General features: G+C 46.6%; 1 protein-coding gene and 1 non-coding gene across 5 annotated transcripts in view; both read right to left on the bottom strand.

Annotated features, from left to right (window-relative positions):
• Nucleotides 1-7,858: 7,858 nt before the first annotated feature.
• lpp60 (60 kDa lysophospholipase) overlaps nucleotides 7,859-22,050 on the bottom strand; it is a 37,005-nt gene continuing 22,813 nt past the window's right edge. For 2 of the 4 annotated variants that reach the window (XM_014210578.2, XM_045723246.1), the window contains 9 exons: nucleotides 21,486-21,671; nucleotides 21,287-21,400; nucleotides 20,678-20,797; nucleotides 20,314-20,409; nucleotides 17,426-17,589; nucleotides 15,511-15,597; nucleotides 14,996-15,095; nucleotides 9,407-9,430; nucleotides 7,859-8,911 (listed from right to left, as the gene is read on the bottom strand). In XM_014210578.2, coding sequence (XP_014066053.1) covers nucleotides 8,867-8,911; nucleotides 9,407-9,430; nucleotides 14,996-15,095; nucleotides 15,511-15,597; nucleotides 17,426-17,589; nucleotides 20,314-20,409; nucleotides 20,678-20,797; nucleotides 21,287-21,400; nucleotides 21,486-21,671 — 936 coding nt within the window. In that variant the 3' untranslated portion in view covers nucleotides 7,859-8,866. 4 annotated transcript variants of the gene reach the window in all.
• On the bottom strand, nucleotides 12,298-12,350 carry LOC123724157 (U7 small nuclear RNA). The gene has a single exon (XR_006756837.1). It is a non-coding gene; the product is annotated as a U7 small nuclear RNA (small nuclear RNA).

Genomic DNA, 22,050 nt, shown 5'->3' with positions numbered 1-22,050 from the left:
GATGAGCTGGTTGCTGACGGGCTGGTCCTGGGGCTGGCTGCTGATGAGCTGGTTGCTGACGGGCTGGTCCTGGGGCTGGCTGCTGATGAGTAGGTTGCTGACGGGCTGGTCATGGGGCTGGCTGCTGATGAGTTGGTTGCTGACGGGCTGGTCCTGGGGCTGGCTGCTGATGAGCTGGTTGCTGACGGGCTGGTCCTGGGGCTGGCTGCTGATGAGCTGGTTGCTGACGGGAGGGTGTGGTGTTTAACTTATTTACTATCAAATGAGGAGAGACAAACGTATCACACAAGTCAGAGTTATACTTAAACTACATCTTTATTCACTTATTAATAAGGGAGAAGGTGTAAGGCGTCTAGGTGTAGTAGGCAAGGCGGAGTCAGGCGCAGGACACATAGATGAGTAATTCACGTAACTTTACTCAAAACAACAAAATTCCAAGAAAGAAAATAATCAAACTCACAAATACAGACCAACTTACAACAACAAACACACACAAAACCATGGGGGAAACAGAGGGTTAAATAAGGAACATATAATTATGGGAATGGAAACCAGGTGTGTACAATGAAGACAAAACAAATGGAAAATGATAAGTGGATCGGTGGCGGCTAGAAAACCAGTGACGTCGACCACCGAACGCCGCCCGAACAAGGAGAGGGACCAACTTCGGCGGAAGTCGTGAAAGAACCCCAACCTTGACGCGCGGCTCCAGCAGCGTGCCGACACCGGCCTCGGGGATGACCCGGAGGACGAGGCGCAGGGCGATCCGGTTGGAGACGGTGAAACTCCCGCAGCAACAAAGGGTCCAGGATGTCCTCCACCGGCACCCAGCATCTCTCCTCCGGACCGTACCCCTCCCACTCCACGAGGTACTGAAGGCCTCTCGCCCGACTTCTTGAGTCCATGATGGCTCGAACAGCATACGCCGGACATTGAGGGGGCAGAGGAACCTCCCGCACCTCAGATTCTTGGAGTGGACCAGCCACCACCGGCCTGAGGAGAGACACATAGAACGAGGGGTTAATACGGTAATCGGGGGAGCTGTAACTTGTAATAAACCTTGTTCAGTCTCCTCAGGACTTTAAATGGCCCCACAAACTGCGGACCCAGCTTCCGGCAAGGCAGGCGGAGGGGCAGGTTTCGGGTCGGGAGCCAGACCCGGTCTCCCGGTGCGAACACCGGGGCCTCACTGCGGTGGCGGTCGGTGCTCGCCTTCTGCCGCCTTATGGCCCATTGCAGGTGCACATGGGCGGCGTCCCAGGTCTCCTCCGAGTGCCTAAACTATTCATCCACCGCAGGTGCCTTGATCTGGCTCTGATGCCACGGTGCCAGAACCAGCTGATAACCGAGTACGCACTGGAAGGGAGATAGGTTAGTGGAGGAGTGGCGGAGTGAGTTTTGGGCCATCTCTGCCCAGGGGATGAAAGCCGCCCACTCCCCCGGCGACCGCAGAAACCTACCTACATCCTGGTGAACTCTTTCCACCTGCCCGTTACTCTCGGGGTGAAAACCTGAGATGAGGCTGCCCGAGACCCCCAGATGTTCCATGAACGCCCTCCAGACCCTGGACGTGAACTGGGGACCCCGATCATAAACTATGTCCTCAGGCACCCCGTAGTGCCGGAAGACATGGGTGAACAGGGCCTCCGCAGTCTGTAGGCCTGTAGGGAGACTGGGCAAAGGAAGGAGACGGCAGGACTTAGAAAACCAATCCACAACAACCAGGATTGTGGTGTTTCCCTGTGACGGAGGAAGATCAGTCAAGAAATTCACCGACAAGTGTGACCATGACCGTTGTGGAATGGGTAGGGGTTGTAATTTCCCTCTGGGCAGGTGTCTAGGTGTCTTGCACTGGGCGCACACCGAGCAGGAGGAAACATAAACCCTCACGTCCTTAGCCAAGGTGGACCACCAGTACTTCCCACTAAGACAGCGCACTGTCCGACCGATGCCAGGATGACCAGAGGAGGGTGACGTGTGGGCCCAATAGATCAAACGGTCGCAGACAGCAGACGGAACGTACAGACGCCCAGCTGGACACTGGGTGGGAGTGGGCTCTGCACGTAACGCCCGCTCGATATCCGCGTCCAGCTCCCACACCACCGGTGCCACCAAGCAAGAAGTCGGAAGTATGGGAGTGGGATCCATGGGCCGCTCCTCTGTGTCATACATCCGGGACAGTGCGTCTGCCTTAGCATTTTGGGAACCTGGTCTGTAGGATAGGGTGAAAACAAAACGGGTGAAAAACATGGCCCACCTTGCCTGGCGAGGGTTCAGTCTCCTCCCGCCCGGATGTACTCCAGATTGCGGTGGTCAGTCCAGATGAGAAAAGGGTGTTTAGCCCCCTCAAGCCAATGCCTCCACGCCTTCAGAGCCTTTACGACAGCCAACAGCTCCCGGTCCCCCACATCATAGTTTCACTCCGCCGAGCTGAGCTTCTTTGAAAAGAAGGCGCAGGGGCGGAGCTTTGGTGGCGTACCCGAGCGCTGAGACAGCACAGCTCCTATCCCAGCCTCGGACGTGTCCACCTCCACTATGAATGCCAAGGAGGGATCCGAATGTGCCAGCACGGGAGCCGAGGTTAACAGAGCCCTCAGGTGACCAAAAGCCCTGTCCGCCTCAGCTGACCACTGCAGTCGCACCGGTCCCCCCTTCAGCAGTGAGGTAATGGGAGCCGCTACCTGACCAAAGCCTCGGATAAACCTCCGGTAGTAGCTGGCAAACCCTAAGAACCGCTGCACCTCCTTTACCGTGGTTGGTGTCGGCCAATTACGCACTCTGAAATGTGGTCACTTTCCATCTCCACCCCTGACATGGAAATGCGGTACCCTAGGAAGGAGACGGACTGTTGGAAGAACAGACATTTCTCAGCCTTGACGTACAGGTCATGTTCCAACAGTCGACCAAGCACCTTGCGCACCAGGGACACATGCTCAGCGCGTGTAGCGGAGTATATCAGAATGTCGTCGATATACACCACTACACCCTGCCCATGCAGGTCCCAGAAAATCTTGTCTACAAATGCCTGGAAGACTGATGGAGCATTCATCAACCCGTACGGCATGACGAGGTACTCATAGTGCCCAGAGGTGGTACTAAATGCCGTCTTCCACTCGTCCCCCTCTCGGATACGCACCAGATTGTAAGCGCTCCTGAGATCCAATTTTGTGAAGAAGCGCGCCCTGTGCATTGACTTGATCGCACTGGCTATGAGAGGCAGCAGGTAGCTCTACCTCACAGTGATCTGATTTGATACCTCGATAGTCAATACACGGGCGCAGACCTCCCTCCTTCTTCTTCACAAAAAAGAAACTCGAGGAGGCAGGTGAAGTAGAAGGCCGAATGTATCCCTGCCCCAGAGATTCCTCCTGTGACAGAGGATACACGTGACTCCTGGGAAGTGCTGCATCTACCAGGAGATTTATCGCACAATCCCCCCATCGATGGAGAGCCAAATCGGCATATTCTGAGGGGATGTGCACGGTGGAGACCTGGTCTGGACTCTCCACCGTAGTCGACCGATGGAAACACCTACACACCTCCCCGAGCACTTTGGTGACCATCCCTTGAGAGCCCTCTGTTGCCACGAAATGATGGGGTCATGATAGGCCAACCAGGGTAGGCCCAGCACTACGGAAAACGCAGGAGAATCAATAAGGAAGAGACTGATTCTCTCCTCATGACCCTCCTGCGTAACCATGCATAGTGGAGCGGTGGCCTCCCTAATCAGCCCTAACCCTAATGGTCGACTATCTAAGGCGTGCACAGGGAAGGGCATATCAACAGCAACAATGGGGATCCCTAAACTATGGGCAAATGAACGGTCAATAAAGTTCCCAGTTGCTCCTGAATCTACTAGTGCCTTATGCTGGGAATGCGGGGAAAACTCAGGAAATTCTATAAACACAAACATGTGAGCAACAGGGGGCTCTGGGTGAGTCTGGTGCCTACTCACCTGGGGTGACACGACAGTGCCCTGCCTGCTGCCTCGACTCCCTGTGGAACTCCCCCAGCACCGACCAGCAGTGTGTCCTCTGCAGCCACAGATGGTGCAGGGAATGGCCCTCCCTCCGATCACCCTAAGAGCAGCACCTCCTAGCTCCATGGGTGTCGGAGCGGAGATTCTGGGGGATGGAACTGACGGACCCCGACCTGGACGTCCGCGTGTGGCCAGCAGGTTATCCAGCAGGATGGACAGGTCCACCAGCTGGTCGAATGTAAGGGTGGTGTCCCTGCAGGCCAGCTCCCGATGGACGTCCTCGCGCAGACTGCACTGGTAATGGTCGATCAGGGCCCTGTCATTCCATCCCGTGCCGGCGGCCAGGGTTTGGAAGTCCAAAGCGAAGTCCTGTGTGCTCCTCGTCCCCTGCCTTAGGTGAAACAAGCATTCCCCCGCCGCTCTACCCTCAGGCGGATGGTCAAAAACCGCCCGGAAGAGGTTTTGAAATCCTCATAGTGGTCCAACACCGCGTCGCCCTCTCCCCATACGGCGTTGGCCCACTCCAGAGCCTTCCCGAATAGACAGGAGATGAGGGCGGACACTCTCTCGCGTCCCGAAGGAGCCGGGTGGATGGTCGCCAGGTAGAGCTCCAGCTGGAGTAGGAACCCCTGGCACCTGGCAGCTGTCCCATCATATTCCCTCGGGAGCGTGAGCCGAATCCCACTGGGACCAGGTAAAGGAGGGGTGGACAGCGGTGTGGGTTGTTGTGATGATGATGGGGCGCTGGACAACCTCCTCTCTCCCATCGCTCCATTGTTTGCAGCAAGCGATCCATGGCTGTGCCAAGACTATGCAACATGGTCGCGTGCTGCTGGACGCACTCCTCTACTAACAAAGGAGGGCTTTGTGCACCTGCTGACTCCGTTTTCTGGTGCGTGTTTCTGTAAGGCGTGTAGGTGTAGTAGGTAAGGCGGAGTCAGGCGCAGGACACAGAGATGAGTAATTCACATAACTTTACTCAAAACAACAAAATTCCAAGAAGGAAAATAATCAAACTCACAAATACAGACCAACTTACAACGAACAAACACGCACAAAACCATGGGGGAAACAGAGGGTTAAATAAGGAACATATAATTATGGGAATGGAAACCAGGTGTGTACAATGAAGACAAAACAAATGGAAAATAAAAAGTGGATCGGTGGCAGCTAGAAAAGAGTGACGTCGACCGCCGAACCCCGCCCGAACAAGGAGAGGGACCAACTTCGGTGGAAGTCGTGACAGCAGGTCAACACAACACACACATAAAAAGTGAATCGATTGAGTGCTCTACGATAATGATGGCTGGTCGACGAATCATCCCCAGATGATTCATTGAGAGCCACGAGACAAAAGTACAAAGGTATTTTATAGCTAAGATACACCCCCTTCAACCTACATGACGAACAACAGACGTATGGAATGGGTCACAAGGTTAAGATTTGTATGAAAGATACTTATAATTCACAGCAGACAGTATCTCATTATGTAGAGACCAGGGTCTGGCTCTGGAGTCGTCTCTCCCTGGTACCTTATAGGCCCATCCTCAGTAGAACACACACAGATGAGCGTTCTAACAACCCCTTATTCTGTTGCATGAAACAACCATTTGATGCAATAAAAGTATTATAATATACTGCTCCAAAAAATTAAGGGAACACTTAAACAACACTTCCTAGATCTAAATTAATGAAATAATCGTATTAAATACATAGTTGAATGTGCTGAAAACAAAATCACACAAAAATAATCAATGGAAATCCAATTTATCAACCCATGGAGGTCTGGATTTAGAGTCACACTCAAAATTAAAGTGGAAAACCACACTACAGGCTGATCCAACTTTGATGTAATGTCCTTAAAACAAGTCAAAATGAGGCTCAGTAGTGTGTGTGGCCTCCACGTGCCTGTATGACCTCCCTACAACGCCTGGGCATGCTCCTGATGAGGTGGCGGATGGTCTCCTGAGGGATCTCCTCCCAGACCTGGACTAAAGCATCCGCCAACTCCTGGACAGTCTATGGTGCAACGTGGCGTTGGTGGATGGAGCGAGACATGATGTCCCAGATGTGCTCAATTGGATTCAGGTCTGGGGAACGGGCGGGCCAGTCCATAGCATCAATGCCTTCCTCTTGCAGGAACTGCTGACACACTCCAGCCACATGAGGTCTAGCATTGTCTTGCATTAGGAGGAACCCAGGTCCAACCGCACCAGCATATGGTCTCACAAGGGGTCTGAGGATCTCATCTCGGTACCTAATGGTAGTCTGGCTACCTCTGGCGAGCACATGGAGGGCTGTGCGGCCCCCCAAAGAAATGTCACCCCACACCATGACTGACCCACCGCCAAACCGGTCATGCTGGAGGATGTTGCAGGCAGCAGAACGTTCTCCACGGCGTCTCCAGACTCTGTCACGTCTGTCACATGTGCTCAGTGTGAACCTGCTTTCATCTGTGAAGAGCACAGGGCGCCAGTGGCGAATTTGCCAATCTTGGTGTTCTCTGGCAAATGCCAAACGTCCTGCACGGTGTTGGGCTGTAAGCACAACCCCCACCTGTGGACGTCGGGCCCTCATACCACCCTCATGTAGTCTGTTTCTGACCGTTTGAGCAGACACATGCACATTTGTGGCCTGCTGGAGGTGATTTTGCAGGACTCTGGCAGTGCTCCTCCTGCTCCTCCTTGCACAAAGGCAGAGGTAGCGGTCCTGCTGCTGGGTTGTTGCCCTCCTGTGACCTCCTCCACGTCTCCTGATGTACTGGCCTGTCTCCTGGTAGCGCCTCCATGCTCTGGTCACTACGCTGACAGACACAGCAAACCTTCTTGCCACAGCTCGCATTGATGTGCCATCCTGGATGAGCTGCACTACCTGAGCCACTTGTGTGGGTTGTAGACTCCATCTCATGCTACCACTAGAGTGAAAGCACCGCCAGCATTCAAAAGTGACCAAAACATCAGCCAGGAAGCATAGGACCTGAGAAGTGGTCTGTGGTCCCCACCTGCAGAACCACTCCTTTATTTGGGGTGTCTTGCTAATTGCCTATAATTTCTACCTGTTGTCTATTCCATTTGCACAACAGCATGTGAAATGTATTGTCAATCAGTGTTGCTTCCTAAGTGGACAGTTTGATTTCACAGAAGTGTGATTGACTTGGAGTTACATTGTGTTGTTTAAGTGTTCCCTTTATTTTTTTGAGCAGTGTATAATCTTGTAATTTCCACCATACTGGTCCTGGTGCTGGCTGAGGGTTAATCTCATCCTCTTCTTCCAACTCACTGTCAGACTCCGAATTGACAGAGACATGATCCTCATATTTGGAAAATTCTTCATCTTCCAAAGTGGAAGACACTCCCTCCACACTAGCTTCTCTCTCTGCAAAAATTATTTCTAAAGCCCTGAGCAGAGATTCTTTTTGCCATATTAATTGATTGTGGTAAGGAGCCACACATGCAAAGCTATTTATTTGTTTGTGTCCCTCCCCCAATTTGCACCTGGCTGGGGTAGAGTGTGGGAAAATACAGATTTTTTTTTTTACAATGAATCGAAATAATGTATTGTGTAGTTTCACACACTACAAAGGGTAAAGAGTGCGAGAAAAGCGGGAGACAGGCAGGCAGACAGACAGGTTCTTGATGCTATGTTGAAACAACGGGCCCAGGGAGGAGGAAGACAGAGTGAAGGCACACAGCAAACCTTTTTGTTTCATTTTTACTTGTTTTCACCTACACACACAATTTTCCACACTTTTATTGTGGAAAAGTGGACCTGAACAACACACATGTAATCTAAATATGTAGGGGGGTGCACAGTGTGCACTCAATGAAAATGTGTTATTTTATATGTTCTTCACAGAAAATGAGCCAAGGCCAATAAGTCTCAGGTTGAAAAAAATAATTCATTTTATCATTTTTATTTTAGTAAACATGTAAAATGGTTCCCACAGACCCGAACACCACACAAGGGTTAACATAATAAAATAGTTAGTTGACCATGAACATAGAGAGTAGAGGAGATTAACGCTGAGTAACAGTTAATGATAAAAACACTTTTGGGGGGACAACAGCTGGTTTGATATCCAGCTATAACCTTCCTCTCAGCCTGGGCTGTCAGAGAGATGAAACAAGTAAGCAGGAGGAAACAAAAACAGAAGAGGAAGTACAAAACTATGGAAGACAATATGGGTTGGAATTTCACATTGATGTAATTTTGAGTAACTGTATGTCTCTGCAAGTTGCTTTAGATAAAAGCATCTGCTAAATGACATTTTTATTGACTACAGAGGGAGCTGGGTTTATATGCTAGAAGAGCTGTGTGTTAGCAGGATAGAGGAACTAATTGCACTGTTTTACAAACAGGAAACACCTCAGTTATCTTTACTTTCAGAAGGAGGTAGAGCTAAAATATGGACTGCATGAATGATACATAATTGGGACAATAAACATCTAGGCAAATTTCACAATGATTTCAGCTTAGAATAAATGGCACTTTCGATGTGCTTTATGAAGTGCTTAGTATAAGGTACAGCATTGTACTCTGTGCTTCCAATGAACACTGATTATACTCTAATAATACAGAGTGAATTGCTTCCACATACAACATAGTATACTGTGGTACATACAAAACATACACATAGATATAGTGCTGCCCGTTCTAGGCACAGTGTATCAATATTACTTGACATGTTGTTGTTCTACCAGTAGTTTTACAGCGTACCGTTCTCTAACTGTACTTGGGATGGACGCAAATATATAAACTGTAAATGGCTTGGATGAATCTCTATATAAAATTGTCCATTGTAAGAGTGAAATGGAAAGTCAGAGAGAGAGTGATGGGGATGGATGTAGAGATAAAAGAGAAAGGCAAAAGTGTTGAGGGTCTTTGTCTTCAGGGTCCTTTTGGACAGGCTGAGAACTCGATGTACTCTTCATTCTGAAACACAGACGGAGAAAGAGTTCAAAGTTGAATCTGGAGCAGTGCTGTTCAATACAAAGACCAGCGGCGATAACGTCAAAGGAATGCTGGTTTTGCAATCTCTGCTACTAATCCACATACTGCATCTCACAGGAAATGTTTACAGGCACCAGGCTGTCATCCCACCAGACATCACAGAGAGACATTCACAAAAGCCAGGCAGACTACCACACAGCAAGGTTTTGTGTCACAGTCTAATCGAACTCACCCAGGCAGCCATTTTGTAAAAACACCTGTTCAAGCCAGGCTACAACGAGTGATACTCATGTAGATCACACAGCGATGCAACACATCACCATACATTGAAATGACAGACACAGGTGAGTCACAGCACAGAGTGAGGCATGACCACCAAGCAGAGGAGAACCCAAAGCACTAGCTGTGGCTATTCCAGTGTTACCTCAGCATTAGCTCATAATCAACATGGGGAAAACACAAAATCACAATATTTACCTCATCATTTCCATCAAACAGAGGCTGTAAGTAAGCAAAAAACATATCATTGGAACACATGGTGAAGTTTAATGAAACGACGTCCCTATTCTGTAGCCTACATGGTTTTACTTTAAATATAGCCCATATTAAATCAAATATACAGAGCCATCGGAAAGTGCTCATACCCCTTGACGTTTTCCACATTTTGTTAGGTTACAGCCTTATTCCTCATCAATCTATACACAATACCCCATAACAACAAAGCAAAAACAGTTTGAAATGCTTGCTAATTTATAAAAAAAATAATAAACTGAAATATCCCATTTACATAAGTAATCAGACCCTTTACTCAGTACTTTGTTGAAGTATCTTTGGCAGCAATTACAGCCTTGAGTACTTACATTTTACATTTGAGTCATTTAGCAGACACTCTTATCCAGAGTGACTTACAGTAGTGAATACATACATTTCATACATTTCTTTTTATACTGGACCCCTGTGGGAATCGAACCCACAACCCTGGCATTGTACACACCATGCTGGCGTTGCAAACACCATGCTCTACCAACTGAGCCACAGGGAGGCCCAAGTATTCTTGGGTATGACGCTACAAGCTTGGCACACCTGTATTTGGGGAGTTTCTCTCATTCTTCTCAGCAGATCCTCTCAAGCTCTGTCAGGTTGGATGGGGAGCGTAGCTGCAAAGCTATTTTCAGGTCTCTCCAGAGATGTTTGATCGTGTTCAAGTCCGGCCTTTGGCTCAAGAACATTCAGAAACTTGTCCCGATGCCACTCCTGCGTTGTCTTGGCTGTGTGCTTAAGGTCGTTGTCCTGTTGGAAGGTGAACCTTCACCCCAGTCTGAGGTCTTGAGAGTTCTGAAGCAGGTATTCATCAAGGATCTCTCTGTACTTTGCTCTGTTCAGCTTTGCCTTGATCCTGAATAGTCTCCCAGTCCCTGAAAAACATGCTGCCACCACCATGCTTCACTGTATGGATGGTGTCAGATTTCAACCTGACAGAGCCTGAGAGGATCTGCAGAGAAGAATGGGAAACTCCCGAAATACAGGTGTGCCAAGCTTGAAGCGTCATACCAAAGGTGCTTCAACAAAGTACTTAGTAAAGGGTCTGAATACTTATGTAAATGTAATATTTCCGTTTTTAAAAACTGTTTTAGCTTTGTCATGTTAGGGTCATGTCATTTTAAGGTATTGTGTGTAAAAAATATATATTTTTAATCCATTTTAGAATAAGGTTGTAACGTAACAAAATGTGGGAAACGTCAAGAGGTCTGAATACTTTCCGAATGCACTGGAGGAGCATGGAGGAGAACAGTAAAGCTAGATAAAAGTCCAACTCTTACCTAAGCTTGGTACCCTATGACCCTGAAGAACTCCATAACAACTTCATTCTCTATAGCCTGAGCCTAAGAGAGAGAGGGAAAAGAAAAACCTAATGATCAGTAGTCTGGGTTACATAGTCTGGGTTACCTTTACCGTACACATCCTTTACTATCCATGTTACATAACTAGTCTGCGTGGGTTACCTTTACTGTACACATCCTTTACTATCCACATTAGTCCCGTGTGTCCCATGTGGCTCAGTTGGTAGAGCCTTGTGTTTGCAACGCCAGGGTTGTGGGTTAGATTCCCACGGGGGACCAGTACGGTGAAAAAATGTATGAAATGTATGCATTCACTACTGTAAGTCGCTCTGGATAAGAGCGTCTGCTAAATGACTAAAATGGAAATGTCGAAATGTTACATAACTGTTCTGGCTTAACCCCCTGAAAAAATACTATAGTATAAACACTATAGTATTCAGTCAGCAAAAACACTAGTATTTACAGTTCAATATAGCATAAATACTGTAGTAAAAAACGGTATTGTATACTATAGTAATTACTGTAGAATTTTTGCAGACTGTAGTATTTGCTGTAGTGTTTTTGCAGACTATAATATTTACTGTGGTGTTCTGCCGACTATAGTATTTACTGTAGTGTTCTGCAGACTATAATATTTACTGTAATGTTTTGCAGACTATAATATTTACTGTAGTGTCTTGCACACTATAATATTTACTGTAATGTTTTGCAGACTATAATATTTACTGTAGTGTTTTGCAGACTATAATATTTACTGTAGTGTTCCACAGACTATAATATTTACCGTAATGTTTTGCAGACTATAATATTTACCGTAGTGTTCTACAGACTATAGTATTTACTGTAGTGTTCTGCAGACTATAATATTTACTGTAATGTTTTGCAGACTATAATATTTACTGTAATGTTTTGCAGACTATAATATTTACTGTAGTGTTCTACAGACTATAATATTTACTGTATTGTTCTGCAGACTATAATATTTACTGTAGTGTTCTACAAACTATAATATTTACTGTATTGTTCTGCAGACTATAATATTTACTGTAGTGTACTGCAGACTATAATATTTACTGTAGTGTTCTGCAGACTATAATATTTACTGTAGTGTTCTACAGACTATAATATTTACTGTAGTGTTCTACAGACTATAATATTTACTGTAGTGTTCTACAGACTATAGTATTTACTGTAGTGTTCTGCAGACTATAATATTTACTGTAGTGTTCTGCAGACTATAATATTTACTGTAGTGTTCTGCAGACTATAATATTTACTGTAGTGTTCTACAGACTATAATATTTACTGTAGTGTTCTACAGACTATAATATTTACTGTAGTGTTCTGCAGACTATAATATTTACTGTAGTGTTCTACAGACTATAATATTTACTGTAGTGTTCTACAGACTAATATTTACTGTAGTGTTCTAGACTATATTATTTACTGTAGTGTTCTACAGACTATAGTATTTACTGTCGTGTTACTATTATAGTGTTTTTATGTTATTATCTTAGACATTGAAGTGTGGGCTTTCTCCTTGAGAAAACCTACTAGAGAAATACTAAAAGAGAACATTTTCCATAACCTGTAAGTAAGTAGAACTGGGATCTGAACAGATAGAAAAGAGCAGAATTTCTGAACCTATAACCATAAACCCACTCCAATTCGCATACCCCCTGACAGATGACACAATCTCAATTGCACTTCACACTACCTTCTCCCACCTGGACAAGAGGGTGAAATAACTATGTGAGAATGCTGTTCATAGACTACATCTCAATGTTAAACCCTATAGTCCCCTCCAAGTTCATCACCAAGCTAGGGACCTTGCTGTCTCCGCCTGGCCGGTTCCCTCTCTCCACTGGGATTCTCTGCCTTTGACCCTATTACAGGGGCTGTGTCACTGGCTTACTGGTGCTCTTCCATGCCGTCCCTAGGAGGGGTGCGTCACTTGAGTGGGTTGAGTCACTGACGTGATCTTCCTGTCCTGGTTGGCGTCCCCTCAGGTTTGTGCCGTGGGGAGATCTTCGTGGGCTATACTCAGCCTTGTCTCAGGATAGTAAGTCGGTGGTTTGCGGATATCCCTCTAGTGGTGTGGGGGCTGTGCTTTGGCAAAGTGGGTGGGGTTATATACTGCCTGGTTGGCCCTGGGGGCATCGTCGGACGGGGCCACAGTGTCTCCCGACCTCTCCTGTCTCAGCCTCCAGTATCTATGCTGCAATAGTTTGTGTCGGGGGGCTAGTGTCAGTCTTTTATCTGGTGTAATTCTCCTGTCTTAGCCGGTGTCTTGTGTGAAATTAAGTATGCTCCCTCTAATTCTCTCTCTCCCTCCCCTCTCGGAGGACCTGAGCCCTGGAACATTGCCTCAGGACTACCTGGCCTGATGACTCCTTGCTGTCCCCAGTCCACCTGGTCGTACTGCTGCTCCAGTTTCAGCTGTTCTGCCTGCGGCTATGGAACCCTGACCTGTTCACAAGACATGCTACTTTGTCCCAGACCTGCTGTTTTCGACTCTCTCTCTCTACCGCACCTGCGTCTCGAACCCTAAATGCTCAGTTATGAAAGCCAACTGACATTTACTCCTGAGGTGCTGACCTGTTGCACCCTCTACAACCACTGTGATTATTATTTTTTGACCCTTCTGGTCATCTATGAACGTTTGAACATCTTGGCCATGTACTGTTATAATCTCCACCCGGCACAGCCAGAACAGGACTGGCCACCCCTCAGAGCCGGGTTCCTCTCTAGGTTTCTTCCTAGGTTCCTTCCTTTCTAGGGAGTTTTTCCTAGCCACAGTGCTTCTACACCTGCATTGCTTGCTGTTTGGGGTTTTAGGCTGGGTTTCTGTACAGCACTTTGTGACATCTGCTGATGTAAAAAGGGCTTTATAAATACATTTGATTGATTTGATTGACTGAACCCCTCCCTCTGTAACTGGATCCTGGACTTCCTGACGGGCCTGCCCCAGGTGGTGAGGGTAGGCAAATACACCTCCACCACACTGACCCTCAACACGGGGGCCCCTCAGGGGTGTGTGATTAGTGCGTGGCTACGCATGACTCCAACACCATCATCAAGTTTGCTGACAACATGACGGTGGTAGGCCTGATCACCGACGGCGATGAGACAGCCTACAGGGAGGAGGTCAGAGACTTGGTAATGTGGTGCCAGGACAACAACCTCTCCTTCAACGTCAGTAAGACCAATGAGTTGGTCGTGGACTATAAGAGAAAGAGGGGAGAGCACGTCACCATCCACATCGACTGGGCTGTTGTGAAGAGGGTTGAGAGCTTCAAGTTCCTTGGCTTCCACATCACTAAGGACTTAACATGGTCCACACACACCCACATAGTCGTGAAGAGGGCACGGCAGCGCCTTTTCTCCCTCAGGAGGCTGAAAAGATTAGGCCTGGGTCCTCGGATCCTTAAAAAGTCATACAGATGCACCATCGAGAGCATCTTGACTGGCTGCATCACAGCTTGGATTGGCAAATGGACCACCCTTCACCGCAAAGTGCTACAGAGGGTGGTGCGGACAGCCCAGTACATCACTTGGGCTGTACATCACTCTTTCAATGACAGACTGACCAGGTGAATCCAGGTGAAAGCTATGATCCCTTATTGATCCCTTAACATCACCTGTTAAATCCACTTCAATCAGTGTAGAACGGGAGGAGACAAGTTAAAGAAGGATTTTTAAGCCTTGAAACATGGATTGTGTATGTGTGCCATTCAGAGGGTGAATAGGCAAAACATAAGATTTAAGTGCCTTTGAACAGGGTATGGTAGTAGGTGTCTGGCGCACCGGTTTGAGTGTGTCAAGAACTGCAACGCTGCTGGGTTTTTCACACTCAGTAGTTTCCTGTGTGTATCAAGAATGGTCCACCACCCAAAGGACATCCAGCCAACTTGACAACTGTGCGAATGTATTGGAGTCAACACGTACTCTGTTCTTTATTTTACTCTTATTATTATCTATCCTGATGCCTAATCACTTTACCTGGCATTCATGTACATATCTACCTGAAATACCTCGTACCCCTGCACATTGATCTCATACACCCTGCATATAGCTCCATTCTTGTATATTTTATTTTATTCCTTGTGTTAAGACTTTATTTTTTAACTCTGCATCATTGGGAAGGGCTCGTAAACAAACATTTCACAGTAAAGTCTACCCATGTTTGTAAATGGGAGAGAGGCTCCCAGTCCCGAACACTCACCACATCCATGGGCGTCTTCCCGTCGTAGCCTCGTATGTTCAGGTCTCCCCCGGCCAGGTGCCACATTTCCAGGCCCTCGATGTCAGCCTTGGATGCCAGACTTTAACACATCAAACACCACCAGTGAATTCACTTGGAGGGTTCATATTCAAGTGGTTTCATGATAAAGGGACTAAAACAACCAGATATTTCCAGTAATAACATCAGGGTTTATTGTATAATCACACTAATCACACTACTTGATTACTAAAAGGACTATGAGTCTGCTTGTTGGCTTCCAGTAAAAGACCAAATCTCTCCCACTCTCTTTTCTAAAAGTGAGGACACCAGCCAGGCAGAGCAGTTCATGGTTCTGTGGTGGTGACGTTTGGATGCTGCAGTGGTCAAAAGCTATGCTGTCAGGGAGCATTTCAGGTTTTTACGTAAGACAACTTGGACAACTGGTCGTACCTGCACAAACTATGTAGGATGGGCAATGCATGTGTGAGAAGGTGCTGTATGTGTGTGTGTCTCACCGGCACAGCTCTGCTCCTGCATCCTTCAGCTCATCGCTGGAGAAACGGGCTCCTCTCTCTCTCAGCAACTTCACCACCTCTTTGCGTCTGGACGGACAGAGAGACGGACAGACAGACACAGAGATATGAGAAACAGTTTTCAAATACAGATGCTATATACAGTGTACTACAATCAAGGAAAAGATGACACGTGCAAAGCAGAATCAAGCTCACAGTGCGAGTCAGAGATCAATTAAACAACACTAGTGACCCATCATTGTTTGAGCTATGCTTATTATGACTGCAATGTGCATTAGTCATATTTCTAGCAAGTTTTCATAGTCTCTGTTGACAGTGACAAGTTGTGGCACTGTGACTGGGTGCTAAACGAGTAGGGACAAGTTCCAGACGCCCCCACAGTTAACCACCCACACATGGAGCCTGAGCAGAACGTGTCAGCAGCTCCAAGAATGCACTACACAATGGTGGAGACAAAAGGCACAGCTCCATGGCCAGAACCAGGGACTTTCATAGAATTTAAACTTAGAACATCCATCAAATGTTTAAGACGTTAAATGCACACACTACGGTATGTGTTGGTCATGCACGTTTAGCTCTACTTTGAGATAGGTTTTGGCCATAGAGACAGTGGCAAGCCAAGGCTAATGTATTTCAGTCCTTTTGCTAGAGACAAGGGACCGTTTCTGTCATCCATGAAACTGTGGACAGGCAGGTAAGACTGGTTCAAGACACTTCCCTTCGCTGTACTGTGTTTCAATCCTTATATGGTCATCGGGAAGGAACAATAGTTGGCTTTTGAAACTTAGGAGGAAATGGCATAAAGCCTAAAAACGAAAAAAAATCCATGTCTTTTATTTCAAGTAACTCTTACAAAATGGAACATATTGCATTATCACAAAGACCTGTAACAAAACAGAGATTTTGACAGTGTAAGAGAGCCAGAATGGGATATGGCTATTTCCCCAACCAAGCAAGTGTCGGAGGTTAATTATGCTACCAGGTTGAAGATTCCACTCTGCAACCCTCAGCCCTTCAGTACCAAGACAACATGGGCTTGTCTGTGCCTGCCCTGCCAACGGTTTACATGCACCGCTCTCAATGCTCATTCACACACACACACACACACACACACACACACACACACACACACACACACACACACACACACACACACACACACACACACACACACACACACACACACACACACACACACACACACATTTCTCCTTGAGGCACACACAGCGTGATACTAAACACTGCAGCCTTGAATGTCTTACATTCCCCAAAGCAATGTTATGAGCACACAGCAATGTCAATGAATGATTAAAAAAACATGAAAATAATAACAATTTGGGGTAAAAATGAATACTGGAGGTATTAGAAGATTACAATTAGCCCAATTGGCAGCTAATTATTGTGGTGGCCTTTAAACTCCATTAGAAATCCTCCTCTGGTTTCAACCCCATCTGAGAGCCCCAGTAGCAGTCATTCCCTCCTGGGCATGATAGTCATTTAGCAGGCCCAGACTTCCTGCCTCAGACACTGTAATGAGCTGCCGTCTAACTGCCTGCTGTTTGTACACCATTCGCTCTAAAGACTGCCATGGAAATATAAGGAGGTTGTTAATGGCCAACCGGGGATTTCAAATGTCCCACTTAATTCTGTGTGAATGATATCATTACTGTATGATGCACACACCACTCCCTGGGCATATAGAAGAAGTCAGTTAGAATTGGCTACTGGGGGCTTGAATCATAAGGGATGGGTGAACATCTATTGTAGAGGCAAAGCTGTTAAGGGCATATCATACTCCATTCCCCAACCTGCCAATGCCATCACTCTATTCCTCAATGCCCCCCCCACAAAGAAATGTAAAGCTATTGTCTTGGCCCACATGTTAGCTCATTCCTACCTGAAATGCACAGCGTTGCGCAGGGGTGTGTCCCCATTGCGATCTTTGGCATGGACGGTGGCTCCCTGGTCCAGTAGATACTGCACCACTTTGAGGTGGCCCTCACTGGCAGCGATGTGCAGAGGGGTGCGTCCATCATAGTCCCCCAGACTCAGGTTACTGCCCTGATGACAAGAAATGCATCACATACTGTAGATTACGTTGTCATGGTACCACGGTGTATATAAAAGTGTATTGAGGTATCAAACCCATTTAGTTTATGTTGTGCTACACATGTACCTGGAGCATACCTTTCTGAATGGTGACAGTGTCTGAATACCTGCAATTGTGTTCTAAATAGTAGGCCTTTTGGGTATGCAAAAATAGAAAGTTTGATAGTATGTGAAATTTCACATTTGAGTATGCTTAAATGCCAGGTCATACTAATTTTGGCATTTTGTCTAGTAGAATTTGCTGCACACTATTGAGGAAGATAATGGTCTTTCCAGACCCACGTGTGTTGACAGCAAGCAGCTCATAATCATATAAGTGGATGCGCTGTTCCAAAAGGAACAAATGGCGGGAATCAACGTAACTGCGCATTAGATGATGCATTCTAAGTATGAATGACCCTAGTGTGTTGATATTTGTTGCTTACTGCATTCGCTTTCACTAAACAGTACTGCTAAATAGTATGCAGTACGATTAGTACACAGCATGTCGTTTTAGTAAGTAGTAGGGAAGACAGATTTCGGACACGGCCAGTTTCATCTTGAATTGATAGATATTTTTAAAAGAGTAGCCAACCCATTCCTCTATTCATACTGAAATATAACCCCAATAAAATAAGCTCCCAAAGACTAAAATAAGTGGGTTATTTCAAATGAAATTGACTGGAAACACTAGGCAATCATCCTCATGTCAAAAGTTAAATGCAAAGGAGACCATATCAAAATCAATCTTCACATCTAACACAGTATGACTACTGAGGTTCCAGTCAGCTATCTCATGAAACTCAGCAGGAATCTTTGGTACGCACTGCACTGACCGGTTCAACCAGATGTACCGGGGGTCTAAGGGAGTAATAAAATCACACACATTTGACAGTGTATTGTCTGTGTTATCAGTCTGGGAACATGGGTGTCCTAGAACACTAACAACATACAGTGAGGGAAACAAGTATTTGATCCCCTGCTGATTTTGTACATTTGCCCACTGACAAAGAAATGATCAGTCTATAATTTTAACGGTAGGTTTATTTGAACAGTGAGAGACAGAATAACAACAAAAAAATCCAGAAAAACGCATGTCATAAATGTTATAAAATGATTTGCATTTTAATGAGGGAAATAAGTATTTCACCCCTCTGCAAAACATGACTTAGTACTTGGTGGCAAAACCCTTGTTGGCAATCACAGAGATCAGACGTTTCTTGTAGTTGGCCACCAGGTGTGCACACATCTCAGGAGGGATTTTGTCCCACTCCTCTTTGCAGATCTTCTCCAAGTCATTAAGGTTTCGAGGTTTGGCAACTTGAACCTTCAGCTCCCTCCACAGGTTTTCTATGGGATTAAGGTCTGGAGACAGGCTAGGCCACTCCAGGACCTTAATGTGCTTCTCCTTGAGCCACTCCTTTGTTGCCTTGGCCGTGTGTTTTGGGTCATTGTCATGCTGGAATACACATTGTCAATGCCCTGGCTGAGGGAAGGAGGTTCTCACCCAAGATTTGACGGTACATGGCCCCGTCCATCGTCCCTTTGATGCGGTGGAGTTGTCCTGTCCCCTTAGCAGAAAAACACCCCCAAAGCATAATGTTTCCACCTCCATGTTTGACGGTGGGGATGGTGATCTTGGGGTCATAAGCAGCCTTCCTCCTCCTCCAAACACGGCGAGTTGAGTTGATGCCAAAGAGCTCCATTTTGGTTTCATCTGACCACAACACTTTCACCCAGTTGTCCTCTGAATCATTCAGATGTTCATTGGCAAACTTCAGACGGGCATGTATATGTGCTTTCTTGAGCAGGGGGACCTTGTGGGCGCTGCAGGATTTCAGTCCTTCACGGCGTAGTGTGTTACCAATTGTTTTCTTGGTGACAATGGTCCCAGCTGCCTTGAGATCATTGACAAGATCCTCCCGTGTAGTTCTGGGCTGATTCCTCACCATTCTCATGATCATTGCAACTCCACGAGGTAAGATCTTGCATGGAGCCCCAGGCCGAGGGATATTGACAGTTCTTTTGTGTTTCTTCCATTTGCGAATAATCACACCAAATGTTGTCACCTTCTCACCAAGCTGCTTGGCGATGGTCTTGTAGCCCTTTCCAGCCTTGTGTAGGTCTACAATCTTGTCCCTGACATCCTTGGAGAGCTCTTTGGTCTTGGCCATGGTGGAGAGTTTGGAATCTGATTGATTGATTGCTTCTGTGGACATGTGTCTTTTATACAGGTAACAAGCTGAGATTAGGAGCACTCCCTTTAAGAGTCTGCTCCTAATCTCAGCTCATTACCTGTATAAAAGACACCTGGGAGCCAGAAATCTTTCTGATTGAGAGGGGGTCAAATACTTATTTCCCTCATTAAAATGCAAATCAATTTATAACATTTTTGCCATGCGTTTTTTAGGATTTTTTTGTTGTTATTCTGTCTCTCACTGTTCAAATAAACCTACCATTAAAATTATAGACTGATCATTTCTTTGTCAGTGGGCAAATGTACAAAATCAGCAGGGGATCAAATACTTTTTTCCCTCACTGTATGGACTGAACTCTGTTCTACTGAGAGTAAACATGTAGTTAGTTAGAACATGCATGTTTTCTACTCTCCCCTCCTTATAAAATATGAGGTTGTTGCAGTGATTATTTTTACTAACAGACCTTGTGACAGGTTGTATTTAAATAACTGTTCCTCACCATCTCCTTTAAGGCATCTAAGGCCCCCACGTCTCCAATCTTAGAAGCAGCACAAGCTAAGGTGGGGGTCAGGGCATCCCTTATGGCTTGTAGCTCCTGGAAACATCAGTAGAGAAACATCATACAAAAAATACACTATAAAATACACTATAAAGTTGGATTCAACACATTTTTTTCAAATCTACTTCAGACTACTTGTGACATTGTTCCCCTAGCGCTGGGCATTGCAACGACTGTAGAACATAGTATTTTGTACTTCAATTGGAGCTCTGTCCTCTCAGATAAGCCAGAACCTGATAAAAACCTGTTAGGTGGAAGGTAACCCTGCAGTCTCAGTGGTGGTGACAGTGTGATGTGGCCTCACCTTCTTACTATTGATGATCAGGGACTTGGCGATGACCTGAATGAAGCGACTGTCACTCAGAGTGAGCTTGGCCCCCTGCAGGTCACTGATCATCTCCCCCCGCAGGTTCTGACTCAGCATCTGTACACATAACACACAGACAGCACAACACAGACACAGTCAGGGCAACACAGACAGCACAACACACAGACAGGGCAACACAGACAGCACAACATACAGACAGGGCAACACAGACAGCACAACACACAGACACAGCCAGGGCAACACAGATAGCACAACATACAGACAGGGCAACACAGACAGCACAACACACAGACACAGTCAGGGCAACACAGACAGCACAACACACAGACAGGGCAACACAGACAGCACAACAAACAGGCACAGTCAAGCATGATCAAAGATGTCATCAGCTTGTCACTTCTATGATCCTTTTATCTCCATGTGAATCAACTCTGATATCTATTTCTCTTTACACTCTAATGTGATATTTGCTTCATACATAGGACTCACAGAGATGTCACTAGGGTTGGGCTTCAGAATTCTCTCTACAAGGGGCCAACATTGTGTAGGGATTGAAGGACTGTGCGTTTAGACTGTGAATCCTACCCTCCTCTTGGCCTCTATGTTTAGCTCCTTCCTGGCCAGCACGTAGGACAGCTTGCAGAATGCAGCCTCAGAAGTCATGTCACTGCCTGCCACCAGCCCTGCGTCACTCAGGACCTGAGGGGACCAGGAAGAAACGTTAAGAACATACATCCATCCACATCATACTCTCCCATTAAATATACATGGTCTTCTGGTCTACCATTCCGGTGGCGTATGATGTGGTGACAGAACCCCTCAGACACTGGGTGCAGTTGACAATGATCACACCCCTCTCTATGGCATTCCGGAACTCCTTCAGCAGGTCAGCTTGGTTGTCAGGGGCGTTACCACTACCGTACGTCTCCAGGACGACGCCCTCCATGGGCGCCTGCAGGAAGGACTTCACCTGTAGAGACACTAAGAGACTGAGAAGATAGGCCATTTTAGTCTGGCTGGTAGGAAAAGAGAGGGAGAGAAGTGTACAGAGCGAGCTAGGATAGGGGTTAACAATAGGACCAGACTTTACCAGACCCCCCCCCCAGCCAATCTGGTGCCCATGCCACCCAGGCTGTCTCTCAGTCTCAGGGTGATTCACTGGCTCTAGGAAAGCTCATTACCACACCAGCCCTGGCATCTGGAGAGGAGATGGCTCAAATGGCCAGGCATGGGGAACCATTAACTTCAAGGTGTTAAAAGACAGCGTCATTTCACCTGGCAACCCTTGGACCTAACTTGTGCAGGCAGGGAAATATAGCAAGAGCTGGGCATGGCCCAAAATCTTCCAT

This window comes from Salmo salar, chromosome ssa09, assembly GCF_905237065.1.
Source record: "Salmo salar chromosome ssa09, Ssal_v3.1, whole genome shotgun sequence".
Taxonomy (NCBI): Eukaryota; Metazoa; Chordata; class Actinopteri; order Salmoniformes; family Salmonidae; genus Salmo; species Salmo salar.
Note: the sequence above shows the minus strand (reverse complement) of the source record. Positions and strands in the feature narration are given on the sequence as shown.